Source organism: Pseudochaenichthys georgianus, chromosome 21 (genome assembly GCF_902827115.2).
Source record: "Pseudochaenichthys georgianus chromosome 21, fPseGeo1.2, whole genome shotgun sequence".
Taxonomy (NCBI): Eukaryota; Metazoa; Chordata; class Actinopteri; order Perciformes; family Channichthyidae; genus Pseudochaenichthys; species Pseudochaenichthys georgianus.
Genome location: NC_047523.1, coordinates 3,470,232 through 3,488,702, shown reverse-complemented (window position 1 = coordinate 3,488,702; position 18,471 = coordinate 3,470,232). Strand labels below are relative to the sequence as shown.

At 41.7% G+C, this 18,471-nt stretch overlaps 1 protein-coding gene, 1 long non-coding RNA gene and 1 other non-coding gene across 13 annotated transcripts in view; 2 read left to right on the top strand and 1 right to left on the bottom strand.

Moving 5' to 3' along the window:
- clasp1a (cytoplasmic linker associated protein 1a) overlaps nt 1-18,471 on the bottom strand; it is a 113,839-nt gene that overhangs the window by 65,169 nt on the left and 30,199 nt on the right. For all 11 annotated transcript variants that reach the window (XM_071206990.1, XM_071206991.1, XM_034110698.2 and 8 more), the window contains exons 2-7: nt 12,942-13,020; nt 9,860-9,963; nt 9,320-9,411; nt 8,929-9,004; nt 8,672-8,769; nt 6,137-6,207 (exon numbers count right to left, since the gene is read on the bottom strand). In XM_071206990.1, the coding sequence (XP_071063091.1) occupies nt 6,137-6,207; nt 8,672-8,769; nt 8,929-9,004; nt 9,320-9,411; nt 9,860-9,963; nt 12,942-13,020 (520 nt within the window). The remainder of the gene's footprint in view (nt 1-6,136; nt 6,208-8,671; nt 8,770-8,928; nt 9,005-9,319; nt 9,412-9,859; nt 9,964-12,941; nt 13,021-18,471) is intronic.
- Nucleotides 13,413-13,539, top strand: LOC117467152 (U4atac minor spliceosomal RNA). The gene has a single exon (XR_004554356.1). It is a non-coding gene; the product is annotated as a U4atac minor spliceosomal RNA (small nuclear RNA).
- Nucleotides 16,325-17,363, top strand: LOC139435985 (uncharacterized). The gene is made up of 4 exons (XR_011645192.1): nt 16,325-16,392; nt 16,727-16,935; nt 17,050-17,176; nt 17,259-17,363. It is a non-coding gene; the product is annotated as an uncharacterized lncRNA (long non-coding RNA).

The following is an 18,471-nucleotide window of genomic DNA, read 5'->3' as shown; positions in this document are numbered from 1 at the left end:
TGTGAGAGTAGTCTGAAATGCTGCCGACACAACTCATTCAGCGTAAGGACCAAACTGTTCATGGGGGTAGATTCGTCTCAATAATATTTGTGTGAACAGAGAAATAATTTGTGTGTAATTCAAAATAATTCCACAAATTAAAAAAAGATGTGTGAATACTATAATTAATTTGCAAATAAACAAAAGGACATTTTAGTATCTCTCCAATATGTAAGACTTTCGATCAAGCATTTGTGAATCCATTTTGTATTTGTGGATCAAAAATGTGTTTTGGATCTGAATTCTCTGTTTGTGGATTGTCTTTACAGTATATATATATATACACACAGAGTTTTGAGACAAACGTCCCGCTCGTAAATCCAACATCTCCTGGTGTCATTTGGCTATGTTCTGTCGAGAGCCATTTGGAGCAGTTTACATATTGACGATAACTCTCTCAGCTCGTTTGGTGCTGGACCGACATGAGGCAAGTGTAAGATGCTTCAGGCGAGCCGTCACTTCAGGCACTCGTTGTTTCCACAGCAGAGATCATTAAGGCAATACATATTTTACTGTCCTGCGATACCAAATCGACACAGGACAGATACTAGAGATATGAGAGGACAGGTGTCTCCTTCCCAGGGGCGGTTCTAGGGGGGCAAAAATGAAAGAAAAAAAGCCTGGCCCCCCCAGTCAAATTGGTCTAGAACCGCCACTGTTCCTTCCCAAACTGCTATATTACGTAAGCAAAGTCCAAATTCAGTTTGCAGCAGAAAATAAACGAACTGTACAAAAGAGGATTACATAAGAGATGTAACACTGAGACTTCTGTCCTGCGTCACCCCTCCGCACAAACAAACCACAGGGGGAGATCATCTTTGAGCCATTACACTCTGTATTATATACATGTGAGGGATGTGACCTCAGCAAAGACAAAACTCATTCTATTTCCAGTCTTACCTTCTCCAGCTGTCATGGTGCAGTCTCCCTCAGAAGTGAAGCCAGGGAGGAGTGCTGCTGCTCAGCTGATAGCTCTCTCTCTCTGCCGCTCTACAGTCTATGCCCTGTGTCTCTCGCCCACTGTTTACCTCTCAGTGCTGCAACAGAAATGGCTGCTTTGTTTTGCTCTCCGTCCCCCCTCCCTCTCTTCTATCTATCCCTCTACAATCCCTCTGCTCTCTCCCCTACCCCTAACGCTCCCCCTCCCTGCCTGTGTGACAGCACTACCGCACATTCTAGTAGTGGCTACCTTGGACTGTTTACTACTTGGTCTCCAAACATTTGCAATGAGTCTAGAATCCAAAAGCAACACAGAAAACAAGCCAACACACCACAATGCTGTGAGTGTGACGGTAAGATAACTGGAGATACAGGGGAGAGGTACGAGAGACATTGATAATGTGGAGAAAATGAAAGCTGGCGACATAACTCATCGTGAAAAAAGCTCTGCAGTCAGATACTTTCCTATTTTCTCATGCACTATAACAACCCCCAAGCTGCTGCAGATCAACAGGCTGTCCTCAGGTCAGATTAGTTATAGTGAGTCCCAAAGTCAACACTCCACGGAATGGACGTAATCATTTCTAAAATTCACAACATGTTTTTATCTAATAAAATATTCTGCTTAGAAGTTTCACTCTGGTCCAACTGCTCTCCTGCACACACTGAAAACTTGTATTCATGGGACCAAAAATGCTGATGTTCAGGTTCATATCAGTATGTAGTGTATCTACTTTAAAGAGTCCTCTCCTGCTGATGTTCAAGTGTATATCAGTATGTAGTGTCTCTACTTTAAAGAGTCCTCTCCTGCTGATGTTCAGGTGTATATCAGTATGTAGTGTCTCTACTTTAAAGAGTCCTCTCCTGCTGATGTCCAGGTGTATATCAGTATGTAGTGTCTCTACTTTAAAGAGTCCTCTCCTGCTGATGTGCAGGTGTATATCAGTATGTAGTGTCTCTACTTTAAAGAGTCCTCTCCTGCTGATGTTCAGGTGTATATCAGTATGTAGTGTCTCTACTTTAAAGAGTCATCTCCTGCTAATGTTCAGGTGTGTATCAGTATGTAGTGTCTCTACTTTAAAGAGTCCTCTCCTGCAGATGTTCAGGTGTATATCAGTATGTAGTGTCTCTACTTTAAAGAGTCCTCTCCTGCTGATGTTCAGGTTCATATCAGTATGTAGTGTCTCTATTTTAAAGAGTCCTCTCCTGCTGATGTTCAGGTGTATATATGTAGTGTCTCTACTTTAAAGAGTCCTCTCATGCTGATGTTCAGGTGTATATCAGTATGTAGTGTTTCTACTAGGGCTGTCAAGTTAACGCGTTAATAACGCGTTAACGCAAACAATTTTTAACGCCACTAATTATTTTAAAGCGATTAACGCATGTGTATTTTTTTTGCTCGGCCGCCCCGTAGTTTCAGAGCGCATCGAGTTTAAAATACCATCTGCAAGCTGATGCTAACAGCCCCGCTCCTGCCGCCCGCTTGCAGCAGACCACACTTCCACGTTCACCGGCAGGCACCGACTGGCCATCGGGAGGACCGGGAGGGTGTGTGTATGTGTGGCCCGAGCGAGCGAGAGAGAGACCTTACGTGCATTGTTGTTGTTAGCATCTGGTGCTAGCTAGCTGCGCTAACGGATATAAGGAGCGGTTAAATGAAAACAGAGGAGCGCTCGATCCACACAACTGCGCCGAGCACTTGACTTGATGCAGGAAGCAGACAGCGGGACATGGTACGAAAAGTCAGCACACTCATGATTGCAGCAACATGATTGCAGCGTCCAGGCAGCTCCCGTTCGAGCATATGCCTTGAGTTGCACATAGCTCCAACGATCCAACACACACACACACACACACGCACACACACACACACACACACACACACACACACACACACACACACACACACACACACACACACACACACACACACACACACACACACACACACACACACACACACACACACACACACACACACACACACACACACCATTTGTATTGTATTAGAGAGGTTCCAGGTTGTTGTGTTTAATATTCATGAGAATATTTGTCATTGTTCAAATGATAATAAACATTAGCATAAAGCATATTTGTCCACTCATCTGTTGATAAGAGTATTAAAAACTTGAAAAATATTCCTCTAAGGTACATTTAGAACAGATCAAAAATGTGCGATTAATTTGCGATTAATCGCGATTAACTATGGACAATCATGCGATTAATCGCGATTAAATATTTTAATCGACTGACAGCCCTAGTTTCTACATGTCTCAATGCTTTAATGTTTGTTCAAAAAGCTCTTTATTTTTCTCATACTGCCTGTGTTGCAGCACCTTTTTTCACCCTCTTTCTGAAACCAGAGCTGCTCTGATTGGTTAGCTGGCCGGCTCTGTTGTGATTGGTTAACTGCTTAGAGATGTCCTGCCCCTTAGCCTCGTCACATACAATGTGTTGGAGCGCTAACCAAGCAGCGAGAGTGTTGTGATGTGTGGGAGAGAAACTCCCTCTGGAGGGAACACAGGGATGTTGGCTTCTGCAGACCATTGACATGCAAAACAAACCTATAGGGAAACCCCAAAAAGCAGACATGGGGCTCTTTAAACTAAGACTTTTTTCATAATCATAAATGTTGGGGAAATATTTTCCAAGGCCCATAACTTTGACCCAGTTTATCAGTTCAAACTGTCCTGACTGAGCACACGCACCTCGTAACCTTGGCTGCTGTGCTCTCAGTGTTCTGTCTCCCTGTTCCTGCCTGATAGAGGTGTTATGGTTCTATGTTCCTGCCTATTGGCGTCAGCTGATAGAGGTGTTATGGTTCTATGTTCCTGCCTATTGGCGTCAGCTGATAGAGGTGTTATGGTTCTATGTTCCTGCCTGTTGGCGTCAGCTGATAGAGGTGTTATGGTTCTATGTTCCTGCCTGTTGCCGTCAGCTGATAGAGGTGTTATGGTTCTATGTTCCTGCCTGTTGGCGTCAGCTGATAGAGGTGTTATAGTTCTATGCTCCTGCCTGTTGGCGTCAGCTGATAGAGGTGTTATGGTTCTATGTTCCTGCCTGTTGGCGTCAGCTGATAGAGGTGTTATGGTTCTATGTTCCTGCCTGTTGGATCAGCTGATAGAGGTGTTATGGTTCCATCTTGTTATGCAGCATGTTGATGATTCTCTCTGAACTAGCTAAATACAGGGATCTGGGGGAGAGTTCTTCAGAATTGACGTGGCAACTCCCCCGTGCAGTCAGACCGTGGCTGCTGTGACTTGTGATGTGAATTCTCTGGCCGAAGCTCCAAATAAGCCATCAGTGTTTGATATCAAAGCTCCTGCTCTTCCCGTGTCTCTTTCCTGAGTCGTTGACTCCCACTGCATTGCTGCTACACAGAAGTTTCCCTTACAATAAACTATGATGAAAAATATTAAAAGTTTCATATGATAACCTCAGTAGAAGTAGCTTTTTGACTGGGGGATAACTACTCCTCTGTCTTGTAGACACAGAGTTTACTTTAGAAATGTCTCACAGCGCAGCTACATTACAGCGGACATTCTTCTCAGCTCAGAGGCAAATGTATTTCAATTGAAATGAGTCGTCAGCCACAAAGCCATTATCAGAGCAGCTGTGAATGAGGAGTGGAGCCATGGAGGAGCCGAGCAGCTGAGTATGATGGATGTGAAGCTCAGCTAAAATGAGTCCTGTTTGCCTAATCGTCCAAACAGCATTTTTACTTCAAATGCAAATAACAAGCCGAGTCATATCACCTACAAGTATTACAAGATTCCAATAGTCAATATCATAAATCAATCAGTAAACATACTCTACCCAGGAGCACATGCTTCAGCACTCCTGTGGCGCTGCATGTTCCTCAGTGTGTGTGACTGACAGGGTTCATTCAGCTGTGGTGGCAGTTGAAATCCACAAACGTTGGGAAAGATAGCGTAAGGTGTTAAGAAACATTGAGTGTGTTCTCCTGGGCTCAGCTGCTGCCTCTGCAAACACAGTGTGGATGCCGTCAGCAGGAATGACAGAGTCAGCAGTAAAGGGTCAAAGCTACTCCACCTGCACAGAGGACACAACTCTGCTGCACTCAGAAGAGGACACCACATCTGCCTCTTTATTTGAAGCTCCCATGTGTCATGTTGCTGTTTGTAAGCATGTACGTATCTCAGTGCTAGGGCACAGGCTGTGATATCCATCTTAGTCGGGCCATGCCAGCGGATTGTACCAACTAATCGGACAGGGTTGGAATGGAGGATGAAGGCCACAATACGAAGCAGGCAATGCTGCTGGTGAAGGAGAGTCGCATGGGGGGAACTGGTCCCGAAGGTTTAACTGGGTGATAAATGAGTATACAAATATGAGTCAACAACAATTGTTACCAGAAAAACAAGAATATGCACTAAGGAAATCAAAACATTACATCTATTTTGATTTCATGGGAAATTGTAATGTTCCCTTTAATGTTTCTGCTTTGTCTATTTTGGTATATTGATACATTTGGGAGGGATGCCTCTGGACGTGTGCTTTGGTCTTTAGCTCCACAGGGGGACATCTAAAGCTCTAGTGTGAGCCCACCTCCTGTGGAGACATCTCATCTCTAGCTGCGGGCTGTCTTCCTCCCCACACACACACACACACACACACACACACACACACACACACACACACGGAACACAAGCCAACACACCACAATGCTGTGTGACGTAAGATAACTGGAGATACAGGGGAGAAGTACGAGAGACATTGATAATGTGGAGAAAATTAAAGCTGGCGACATAACTCTGCAGTCAGATACTTTCGTATTTTCTCATGCACTTTCGTATTTTCTCATGCACTAAATAACAACCCCCAAGCTGCTGCAGATCAACAGGCTGTCCTCAGGTCAGATGAGTTATAGTGAGACTACAATAGCCCTGATATTCACTGTGCATCTTTTCCATTGCCCACAGTGCTGGGTGTCGGCAGGGAGGAAAGTCACATTAATAATGATGCTAGCACGGAGAGGATAGAGCACCATCTTCTCTCTTATCTTATAAAAACATTCCACAGTCCAGAAAACATTTCTACATTTTAAACTGGAGGTATACGTTATTGTTGGAGGCATATTAAAAGGTTCAAGAGCAGCACACCTGGGCACATGAAACGTCAGAGGAGAACAACTGACCTGAGACGGACGATGGCATCATGTTCCCAGATCTTTGGACTTCATCAAATTTGCTGAAGATTACATTCAACCTGGAAAATAAGAGGTATTGATAAGTATGTAAAGATGATACAAAATAAAAGGAGAGTAAATACAAAGTGTCAGAAGTTTGAAGCAGAGAGAAAGATGGTTTGTGGAAAAGGACCCTGCCCTGCACCATCCATCACTTCCTATGTGAGAAGTTCCCCCCTCCGTGCAGCAGGGAGGGACAGGACCAAAATAGACGGTGTCCAAAGCTGCCACACACATGACAAATGGGGGGGGGGGTTGCTGGTGGAATGCATGTCGACCAGTGTTGGAAAAAAGAGGACGAGGAAGACAATAAGATAACAGAAATAATACGATAATAAAATAAAAGTCTCTTAATATGATTTTAAAAAATCCAAACCTGACCTGTGAAATTCTGGCATGCTTAAAGGTCACCTATCATGCTCTTTTTAGGCAATAGCATAGGTCCCAGATATATACAAATATATAAAAAACATGTTTATTAAGTGTTTTGCTCCAAATACCAAACAGATCTCCCATTCTAGCCGTGCCTCATATCCCTCTATTTCACTTCTTGTTTCTAAAGTGCTGATTCTGGGTATAAAGCTTTACAAAATAAAAATAATTGATAAAAAATAAAAGAGGAGGGGTCTGAGCTCATGCGGGGCCCGGCAGCTACTGTCTAAACTAAATACTGCCGTGATGAAACGCCATATCGTGGATTATCAAGGATTCTCTCTGAAACAGTCTGGAGCTCAAAGGCTTTCTCTCTTGCCGGTTACACCACAAGGTGAGTTCCTTTTTACTTCCTGCTTCTTCACACACATGCTCTCCAGTACAGGTTAGCTCTGAGTGTTAGCATGCTAATGTAAACACCGACCATATTACGTCCAAAACAGTCGGGCATTGTTTCTGATAGCAGCTTTCTGATAGGGCCGTGGGTCCACATTTCCGATATGACGTCATATCGGACACAAATCTGGATCAGCTCCGTTGTTCCCCCGTTTTTAGAAATTTGGGTACGGAGGAAAAGAGAGGGGGTTTTATTTTCTGACGCTGCGTGAGTTCCCCGACGCACCGGGGACACATGTTGATGTAGAGAAGACATCAAAAAGTGCATTTTGCATGACAGGTCCCCTTTAAGAGAAGGAGGACTGTAAGTCCGATTCAGTGGCTGGAGTGTTATGCCAAGTAGGTTTCAAATATATCAAACACAAGGTTAGCTAGGGTAGCTAGAGATAGGAATCTAGATAATCCCAATCCAAGCTTGTGTGAAATCACCTGGATGATATGGAAGGTGAAACAAAAATAACTTCACCTCAGTAATTATTTCTGAACTTAGACTATGGAGCTGCACATGGGGCACTTTCTGTTTCTTTAAATATCATGTACAAATACATGTGCGCTAAGAAAATGATTACATAGTGTGTCTTTTTGATATGTTCTCTATAAGCAACAGACAGAACTTCTCTAATATCTGCAACACTAAATGCAGCCCCCCCTTTCCAAATGCTGGTGCCCATTGGGAACTTATAGTTTACTGCCCAAATTAAAGGTTGACAAAGCTAGAGATTTCAGATAGTGACCAAAAGCTGACCGGAAATAAAACAAATTGCCATTTTGAAGAAACACTGCAATAATAATATATATGTAATACAATCTGTGACAAAGCACAGTTAAGGGGAGTTTAAGGAAGCAGACAGGAAACCAGCCGGAAGGTAAGTACTGATGTGAAATTAGGTCAGCATCAAATCCATTTTAGACATTTTGAAAAATGTATTTCAGTCTTAGTGCACACTATAATTACAAGATGTTCACAACTTGACTTTGCTGTCAGACAGCATCTCTGACGGGGAAGCGACCGCTAGACGTCTCTGCTCTCAGAAACCACCAGACTCACTCCATTGATAAAAACACACTTTGGAGGTAACCACATTCCCACAATAACACAAACAGACTAACAGATAGAGGCAGTGTTAGACGGTGAGAGGTTCAAGTCTGATGGCTCCGAAGATACAGAAGTAAAGATATAGGCTTCGGTTCTCTGTGAAAAAGGGCTGTCTGACAGGAACGCAAAGTGATGAGAATATTCTCAATATAGCACAACACTTAAACTGACATTGATTTTTTTGGGTGACCACAATACGTTTTGTTGCTGCCCCGTCCACAGCAGTACATAACCTAGCTTCCTGCTGGTACTCCTGTCTGTTCCTACTGCTGCATCTACTGTACAATACACTGACTCAGGATAGGTAACTAATACAACCAAATGATTCATTTAGGATATAACGGTACAAAAGGTTGTTTTTTGAATGTTCTTATAGATATATATATATGTAATTTGTAAGAGACTGCATTTGTGAACGATGGATGAACCTAATACAATAAAGACGGAGTGTACATCTTCCCACGTATCAGTGTTCTCACTGCAATGCTGCAATGCCTAATTCTGCCACTAGTGGGGGTGGATGGAGGGAGGGAGGGAGGGTCAGCGTTCTGTGGTCGTACCGTGACTGTGGCAGGCCCTTTTTGCTGAGATCCATCCTCACCCTCTCCCCCACATGTCTGTAGATCTCCACCAAGCAGCTCATCGCTCCGTCACGCACCTGAAACCCGCAACATGTGAAATCATTACCAACTGTTTCTTTGATTTGCACCTGAGTCTTTGTTCTCACCATAGACTATATGCACATATGTACAATATACAAATATACAATTTGACTACGGTGGCAAAGCAGATGGAAGAAAAGCATGACTGTGCATACCTGACTTGTGGGGTCCCCCAACAGGTTACATATGTGGGGAACAATTTTACTCAGGGTCAGGCCTTGAGCTCCATGTCTGGAAGAAAATAAGTATATCACTCAGCCCAATGAACAGATACAGGAGATATACAGCACCTACGGGACAGGGTAGTGAAAGGAAGTCAAGCTGAACAACATCAGTCATTTATTTTTTGAAAATAACATGTAATTTAAAAAAAGGCAGTTTTGAACTAAGATGTCTGCCTAGCTAAAGATATTGTATTTCATAAACTGCATGTATCCATTCTAATTTGCAAGAATGGAAAGATGTGTATCATCCACATGACAAAACGATGAAACTAGGTCTCATCCACACGGACAGTGCACGTGCAATAAGAAAGGTGAGACTCACGTGCTCAGCGTGGCGACGAGACAAAGGCACACTCCTTCTCTGGTCCTGTTGTTCTTGTGTTTGAAGCCTCCCAGCATTCGGTCCCACACATACTATAACAACACACAATGGATTATCAGTCAATGGATCATTGAGAACACAAACAGTAAAGGAAATGGACCAGTCCGCCATGAATGGCTATTCAAAGATATGATATATAAAGATATAATCTATGTGTTGTTGTTTTTTTTAATATGGCATCCATTTTGACACGTTTTTCTCAGAAATTGGAAGTAAAACCTCAGCTCTCTTAATAATGATATAATAATCATTCAGGACAAACTGGTCACAAACAGTTGGGCAGTTTTTGTCCTCGAGACACATCAGAGCAAGTCAATGTGAAGGGTTCCAGGTAGGGCAACAGGGAGAGTTGTGTTGGGTTATAATATCAGAGGTTTGAGGATTAGATTCAATACAACAGCTCAGTGGTCCATTTCATCACACGCACTAAGGTCGGCTCAATCAGGAAGCAGCAGGCTGTGTGTGAGTGTGTGTTGGTACCTGTGGGCTGGCAGCTTGCTCCATGATCTTTAGCAGCACTGTTTGGTCCTGTTCTCGCACTTGGTCTTTAGAATCTCCCAATCGATCGATAAGGCTGGGAAGAACTGAGGAAAGAGCAGGATGAAACCAAGAAGAATCACACCAGACCAGGAATTACAAACATATGTATGGGTATTAAAAATGATCCTATGGCCAATAATCTTTCAGGCATCCCCTCAAAACAGTCATCATAGAAGGAGGAGTTTGAATTGTAGAGTCATTTGTTCTTATTTGAACACAAGTATAAACAAATAAATGTGTGAAGAAATACAGGAATAAATAAATACGGAAATAAATAAATACACAAATAAATAAATAAAAGTCGAAAAGAAAACAGAACACACGTTATTATATATCTTTAATATATTTCTACATTTACGGTCACTTACATTTATTTATTTATGTATTTCTGTGTCCATATGCTAATGAGGTGGGCGGTCCTAACCTCAGTCTGAAGCATGATTGGTTACAGGAGTGTGATCATTTCTGGCAGATTGGGCTCTACTTCTAACGCCTGGCTGACAGCACTGATTTGAATGCAGGAGGAGCATTATTGCTTAGCCCTTATCTTTATACATCCATGGTATATCCACAGTTGTAATTGTTGACAATTCAAATGTACTCAGGTTTATTTATGGTTATTGGTTTAAGAGCCATTGGAGATCATTAGCGGACCACTTAGAGAATGGAGAACCAAAAGACCATGTCCAGTTTCGTGTGGAACGATGTATAGAGGACTTGCCCCAAAATGTTATTGAAGCACACGTTCGTTACAGCGGTCACCTCAGCCGTCTCTCGTGTTGCTTGGTCCAATCAGCAGCTCTTCATTTTTGAGTGCATGATTTATCAGGCCTTTAGGTAATCGCTGAGAAGCGGCTCTGACGCTACAAGAGTCAAATAATGCATGTTTTTACTGCTTTCTTTTACAGAGCGATACAAATCATTTTTACCAGAAGTTCTTAATAAAACGGACACTGTTAGAGTCAGTCCTAGTTTGACTGCTACCAACAATAAAATGAAGTACTTTTACTGTGTACTTTTTGGGTAATACTCTCTCAAATTCTCCTCCTGAGAACAAAATCATGCCACTTCTGCTAAACCCAATCTGTCAGAAATGATCACACTCCTGTAACCAATCATGCTTCAGGCTGAGGTTAGGACCGCCCACCTCATTAGCATACGGACACAGAGAGACATAAATAAATAAATGTAAGTGACCGTAAATGTAGGAATATATTAAAAGATATATAATAACTAGTGCTGTCAAAATTATTGCGTTAACGGCGGTAATTAATTTTTTGAATTAATTGCGTTAAAATATTTAACGCATTTAACGCATGTGCAGAATGGCCCGCCCCATACGTGCCACCAGTGGCAGCGCCAGGGTATGGCTGGGGTAGGCTACACCCATACCAAGAAATGGCTTAGCCCCACCATGAAAAATGATGTTAAAGTAAGCAAAATAAAGTCTGCCAACTCGCGCGGAGTAAATTGCACAGACAGCAGTTAGTAAGATTGCCACGGTTTTGAAAACTTTTGTCACGTAGTGATCGTCTTCTCAATAGAACATCTTTGATAATGGCGTGGTGTTGTTGCAGGAAGTCCCGACGCAGAATACTTTTGCTGTAGTACAGGGCAGAGCCATATAATAGTAATAATATGGCTCTGGTACAGGGGTGCACATAACTGGTACGCAGGTTATGTGCGTAATCTGAAATGCGTACCGTCACTTGTGTCACAAAGCGCATTTGCGTACCGACGTACTTGTGAAGCTTTTCCAGAAGGTGGTTAGATCACCGGACAGTCGGTCTCCGTGTGCACAGACAGGGCTGCTGTTAACGTCGGTCTGTACAACGGAACTGTGCCAAAACTACGCCAACCGGCTGCGGAGGGAGACTCCCCCCTTCACTGGAGAACTGCGCTAAAACAGCTGATCACAACGTTCACACTCTGTGGTCACGAAGTACTCCACTAGCTCCCCCCCCCCCTCTGTCGACTTTCCTGAAGTACTCCCCCGTTGATAGAAATCAACACGTAATGAATTAAGACCCCACGGTTTGATGAATGATAGGTGTGTGGGCTGTCTTTCATTTTGACATGCAGAAAAATGTTATAATAAACATAGATACTGTATGTTAAATGGATATATCCGCCTTCTTTCATTTATCTTTCCATTCCCACAACAATATACATAAATAAATGGCATTTTTTGGACATAGTTCGAATGGTGATTAATCATGATTAATTAATTTTTAAGCTGTGATTAATCTGATTAAAAATTGTAATCGTTTGACAGCCCTAATAATAACGTGTGTTCTGTTTTATTTTCGACTTTTATTTATTTATTTATACATTCAAGTATTTATTTCCATATTTATTTATGCATTTATTCTTTTATTTATTTGTGTATTTATTTCCACATTTATTTATTTGTGTATTTATTTCCTCATTTATTTATTTATGTATTTATTTCTTCATTTATTTATTCCTGTATTTATTTCCTTATTTATTTATTTATTCCTGTATTTATTCATACATTTATTTACACATTTATTTATGTATACTTATGTAATGTTCCATCCTCCATAAAAAAGAGGAGGGGCGGACAGTGGGCAGCAGTCACCGTGGTAGAAGAGAACTGTCCTCAAAGCAAAGACGGGATCTCAGCCATTATGCCTGCATTCAAATGTGAACTAAGACGTTTGGGGTGCACTCACTGATCATTGATAACTGAATCTCTAGTTTACCGGAAATGTTAACTCATATTATTAAATAATTGTTTAGTTTAAATGAGAGACTGGTGAGATTTCATAAAAGCTCTGGAAATTGTAAAATTGCAAGAAAACGCAACATTCAAATTTACCTTGACCTTTAAACTCCATATGTGTCTTTATTTCGATGTATTTGATTAAATGGGTGTATCTGTGGGAGGTTCTAAAAGCTCCTCTTTAGACATTTGAAGTAAGAGGCTTTAATCTACATTATACAAATATGATATTGTGTAATGATAATTTATTACAAGATATAATATATTGAATCTTACCTGTTCCCACGTGGGACCTAAATCTCTCCTGTAACCTCGTCACTAAGGCAGATAAGAGGTCCAAGCCGAGCAGAGCCACCTGGTGGAGACACAATAGAACACATGTATACATCTAAATGCTATTTAAATTACATTTGATCAAAAATAAACCACATGTATCTCTTGAATTCCCTTTGTGTTGTTCTGAATCACACATTCATGCAATCACCATTTGCTACAGCCATGGATATCTTGTGTTGAAGGCTGTTTTGAATATGCTCTGTTGCAAAGGATTGTGGGTAACAGAACCTTTGGATGTTTCTGAGCTCCTGCTTCATTATGCATGCCACTAGCCTCCTGCAACCTTCACAACATCTCATGTTGATACATTTGGTACACAATAAGTCAATAAAAGACACGGTGAGCCCTGCACCATGACTGTACACCACCTGACCAAACATTGATCTATATCCCGTGCGCGTCATTCCAGTATCCAACCTTGTCTGGGGGTGAGTGAGCTTCTCAATGAACGGATAGTGAGAGTTGCCCTGCTAACACCAGATCAGCACATAAGCATCACCTGGGCTTCGGTCCAGAAAATGGTGCAATTTTTGGAAACCCTAATTTTGTAAAGACAAATCTGAAACGGGGAGAATTTGAAGTGCGGCTATGCTGCCACCTAGTGTGATTAAAGTGAACTGACGAAGAGAAACAGTGACACAAAGCAATCTATTCAACTCTGGTGCTGGAGACTAGTGATGGGATTATGGCTCTTTGAAGGGAGCCGGATTTTATGGCTCCGTTCCTTTGCGAGAACCGTTCAAAAGAGCCGTAGGGGGCGGGGTTACTAGGTTTATCTGCAAAATATACCTTTTATAATTCAATCAAATGTAGCCCTGTTTGGACTAATGATGTATATATTGTGTAGTACACATATATCACCTTTGTATTGAAGCATTCAAAAGTAAAAGTGACATGTTTAATATAATGATTTGCTGTGGCCAATTGTTTTCATTGCATTTATAGACCCTTGTAACTCTGATTGTAGAACCACGCTACACAAAGCAGATAACAACACCTATACAAACTGACAACAAATCTTTGCTGAGCCTAAAAATAATCATAAATAAATAACATAATGAAAATACATGTATTGCAATGCTCAAAACAGCAGCATCCAAATCAACCGTCTCTAAATAATCCTTGGATATATGTCACTGCACGCCGGAGCACCCGTAGCAAGGAGATTATGGGATTAGTTTTGTATCATAAAGATAAAGCAACACTTTTTCAGAATAAAGCAAAACTATGAGTTTAAAAGAAAAAATCAAGCAAAATAAAATAAATTTCAAAAATAAAACTATAAATTGCAAACAAATAATTAGTGTAATCATGTAAACTATAAGTCTTTTTTCTTAGTTTTAACATAGGTTTTTGTTTGCAGTTCTTGTTTCTTCTTCCTCAATGATCAGACTTTTGCTCTCGCTGCAGCTCTCTCTTTTGCGCTCCCTCATTTTTTGTTTGAGATTTTGACACAAACATCCCAGGTGGGCGGGACTTTCAGGGGTGCGTCCCCATTGGCTACTCAATGTTTGAGTGACAGCCCAGTCCTCCAACGATTGTACAGTGCAGGCAGCTGCGAGCGTTCAGACACCGGCGCACACACTCAAACGGACTCGTGTGCCTGACTCAACCAACAGGTTTTCATGATTCTGTTTAGATATGCAAGTATAATCCATGATAGTTTATTTTATTAACACGCTAATCTGATATGAAAATCAATGGAGGCTGAGTTAACTTTGTAGGGAAACCTACCGTCCATGAGCTGTGTTTTATTTGTTAACTTCATATTTTTCATTTCCTAAAACATTTACTTTCCTCTCATATTAACAGTGTGGATCATTGAGACAGCGTGGCGTCCAGAGTCTTATCCCGTTCCCAGTGGCGACTGGTCATTAGGGGCAGGTGGGGCACAGCCCCACCTAGTGTCAGCAGAAAGTATTAAAATAATGATTACAACAAAATGCAAAAAATAAATTAGAAAATATATAAAATATATTTTAAGATCATGTTTAATCATCTGATTCGTCTGTACATTGCTGTTTTAGTCTGTGCTCTTCTAATTAGTGTCTACAGTGTGTGACTATTGAGCTGTTTAGAGCCATGTGGGACAAAACCCGATCATGCCCCTCCCTCTAACTGTCTAAGTGAACGGTGACTGCAAAAACTACACTGCGCATGCTCAGAGTATTTTCCTATTTATGTGTGTGGCAAAAAATAATGACAATAGGGGCAAAGTGCTGCCATCCCCACCATACGTCATCTCACATAATTCAGAGCTGATTGGCTGTAAGTACGTGTGCCGCGAAAAGTGTGGTGTGTGAAGAGGAGGAGAGAGTGTCACCATAGACATATAAAGAGTAGACGCCGCATTGGCTGCTGGGGCGCAAGAAATACGGCCGCCATCTTGGACCGGTCATCCTACAGACATTCTACCCAGAGACAGCAGAGGTTTCAAGATGCCAGAGCACTGTGCAGCATATTGCTGTGCAAATCGGCGGACGATTGCGAACAGGGGTCGGGGGATTACTTTTCACAAGTAAGATTCAACATTATAATTGGTTGTATTTTGTAAATAGAATATTATTGTACTGTATTGATGTCCGCCAGCGAAATCGTAGCCAGCAAACATTATGTTCATGGCCAACTGAGACTTTATAAATCGCTGCTGTAACAAGTGAATTTCCCCGTTGTGGGATGAATAAAGTAAAATCTAATCTAATCTATCTAGGAAGAAGAAGGAAGAAAATAAGCTTGACCTCCTTCTTAAAATGTTTTTGTGTTGACTCTCAAATCTCCCGTTTTTATTTTGAAGGTTTCCCAAAGACAAAGATATGAGAAAGAAGTGGGAAGTTGCTTTGAGGAGGGAAGGGTTCACTGCAAGCGAGTCATCCGTGATTTGCAGTGAGCATTTTAAGCAGGACGAGTTTGACAGGACAGATTGTCCGACTCAGAGATGGTGTTATTCCCTCCATCTTCAGCTTCCCGGTTCACCTCCAAAGAGTAGGTGTATCATCATAAGGCTATTAGCATTCATAAATGTAAATATTCTATTATCAATTGTGTGTGTGTGTGTGTGTGTGTGTGTGTGTGTGTGTGTGTGTGTGTGTGTGTGTGTGTGTGTGTGTGTGTGTGTGTGTGTGTGTGTGTGTGTGTGTGTGGTGTGTGTGTGTGTGTGTGTGTGTGTGTGTGTGTGTGTGTGTGTGTGTGTGTGTGTGTGTGTGTGTGTGTGTGTGTGTGTGTGTGTGTGTGTGTGTGTGTGTGTGTGTGTGTGTGTGTGTGTGTGTGTGTGTGTGTGTGTGTGTGTGTGTGTGTGTGTGTGTGTGTGTGTGTGTGTGTGTGTGAAAAGCTGAAGAGAGCCTGTCTGTGGCCCCTCAGGACGACCCAGAAGCTACAACCTCAGCCTAATGATGTGAGTATTTCTATTTTCAACATCATTCATAATGGTCCTAGACAAAGTAAAATCTCTCTTGTTTGCTGCCACTCATATTAAACACACTCACAAATAAACACATACACACACAATTGAAGACATGTTGAACATGCATTCCTGGCACACTCACACACTCGCACACACACACACACACACACACACACACACACACACACACACACACACACATGATGCTGGCAGTGGCTTTGACAGGTGATGACTATAAGAAATAATGTGGGCCATACTCTAGTTGTGTCAAAGTGATGTGTGTGAAGTGAAACATCACTCAAACCATGTTCATCCCTCTTTCTAGGATCATAGCGATGTCTCGCCTACTTCTCCTACTGCTCTTAAGGCCAGACTCAATGAAGCTTTAGCAAGAGTGGAGAGTCTCGAGCGAGAGAGGAAGAATGCCATGGCTAGAGAAAAGAGGGCAGAGACCACAGTGAGGACTCTTTTGGGGGATTTGAGGGAAAAGAACCTCATTAATGAAGAACTCAAAGAGGCTTAATTTCTACTCAGGTAAAATTAAATTAGCACTTTGAAATTCATGTACATCTTACTCTTACACTCTTTATTAAACTCCTTTGTTATTATATGAAGGGGACTTATTAATTTTTTCTCATACAATTTCAGATCTTCAAATAGACTTGAAGGCAAAGCAGGGCCATGAGTACTCCAAGGACCACAGAGAATGTGCCCTCACACTCCATCTACATGGTCCAAAGGCATACAAATACCTCAGAGAGACTACAACAAAAAGGTAGTCTTAATGTTGTTCAATTTCATTTTTGGAAATTACGGTTGCAAGTACGTTAAATAGCTACTTCTCAATTTTTTTACAGGTGGCTGTGTTCGGTGGATGACAAGCCTGGCCTGAACAAGATGATGCTGGATATGATGGAGAGAAGATGCCAGGACGACCAGGCTAAATATGGATGTGTTTCACTCATGTTGGATGACATGGCCATCAGAAAACATGTGCAATATAATCCACATAACCAGTCAATGTCTGCTTTTGTAGACATGGGTGATGGAAACAATGAGACCGATGCTGCTACTGAGGCTCTTGTGTTCATGGTGGTTGGCCTACACGGACATTGGAAGGCTCCCATTGCATATTACCTGACGAAGTCTTTGTCACCTGAAACACAAAGGGTCCTAATCTAAATCTAAAATCTAATCTAATCTATCTAGGAAGAAGAAGGAAGAAAATAAGCTTGACCTCCTTCTTAAAATGTTTTTGTGTTGACTCTCAAATCTCCGTTTTTATTTTGATGGTTTCCCAAAGACAAAGATATGAGAAAGAGGTTCTCAGTCATGCTTTGGAGGAGCCGCATGCACGGGGCATTCGGGTGTCATGAGCAACTTTGTGTAAATATGGTTTGGGCAGGGTGGTGTCATGTTCTTGTGTTTAACTTGAACATTTACATTTTTTATATAGATGTAGAAGTACATTTTCATTTTTTATGACATAGATATTCATTTTTACTGATATATAACTTCTGTCTATGTATAATGTATTATTGTTTCTTCATTTTTCAACTTATTAAAATAGCTGAGTATAGGCCTACACAATATGCTTCTCTATCATATATAGACCATTAGTGTTTTTTTATGTGTGTGTGTATATATTATATATCGTGTGTCTTTTGCAAAATACCTATCATACATAACATAGGCTATCAAATACCAGAATATTCTATTGCTGTTAAGCCTACTATGAATATTAAAATACGCCGAATCATGTGTCCGGTATCATGCCTACATATATGACGTTTGCAGAAACCCCCCCCCCCGTGAAAATCAGTTTTGTATTCAGCGAGTTATGATTGATAAAATGCGCTGACACTTCATTGCGCCTGCCAGACAGATTACACTGAGTGGAGCGGGTGACCGGTCCAAGATGGCGGCCCCACGGCTCGTCAGCGCCAATAGGCAGCAGCGGTCGATGCGGCGTCTACTCTTTATATGTCTGAGTGTCACTACCCGATCCGTCACCCTACCCGATCGGTTCTGCGCATGTGCGAGATGGTCCGGAAGTCCGGACGGCAACAC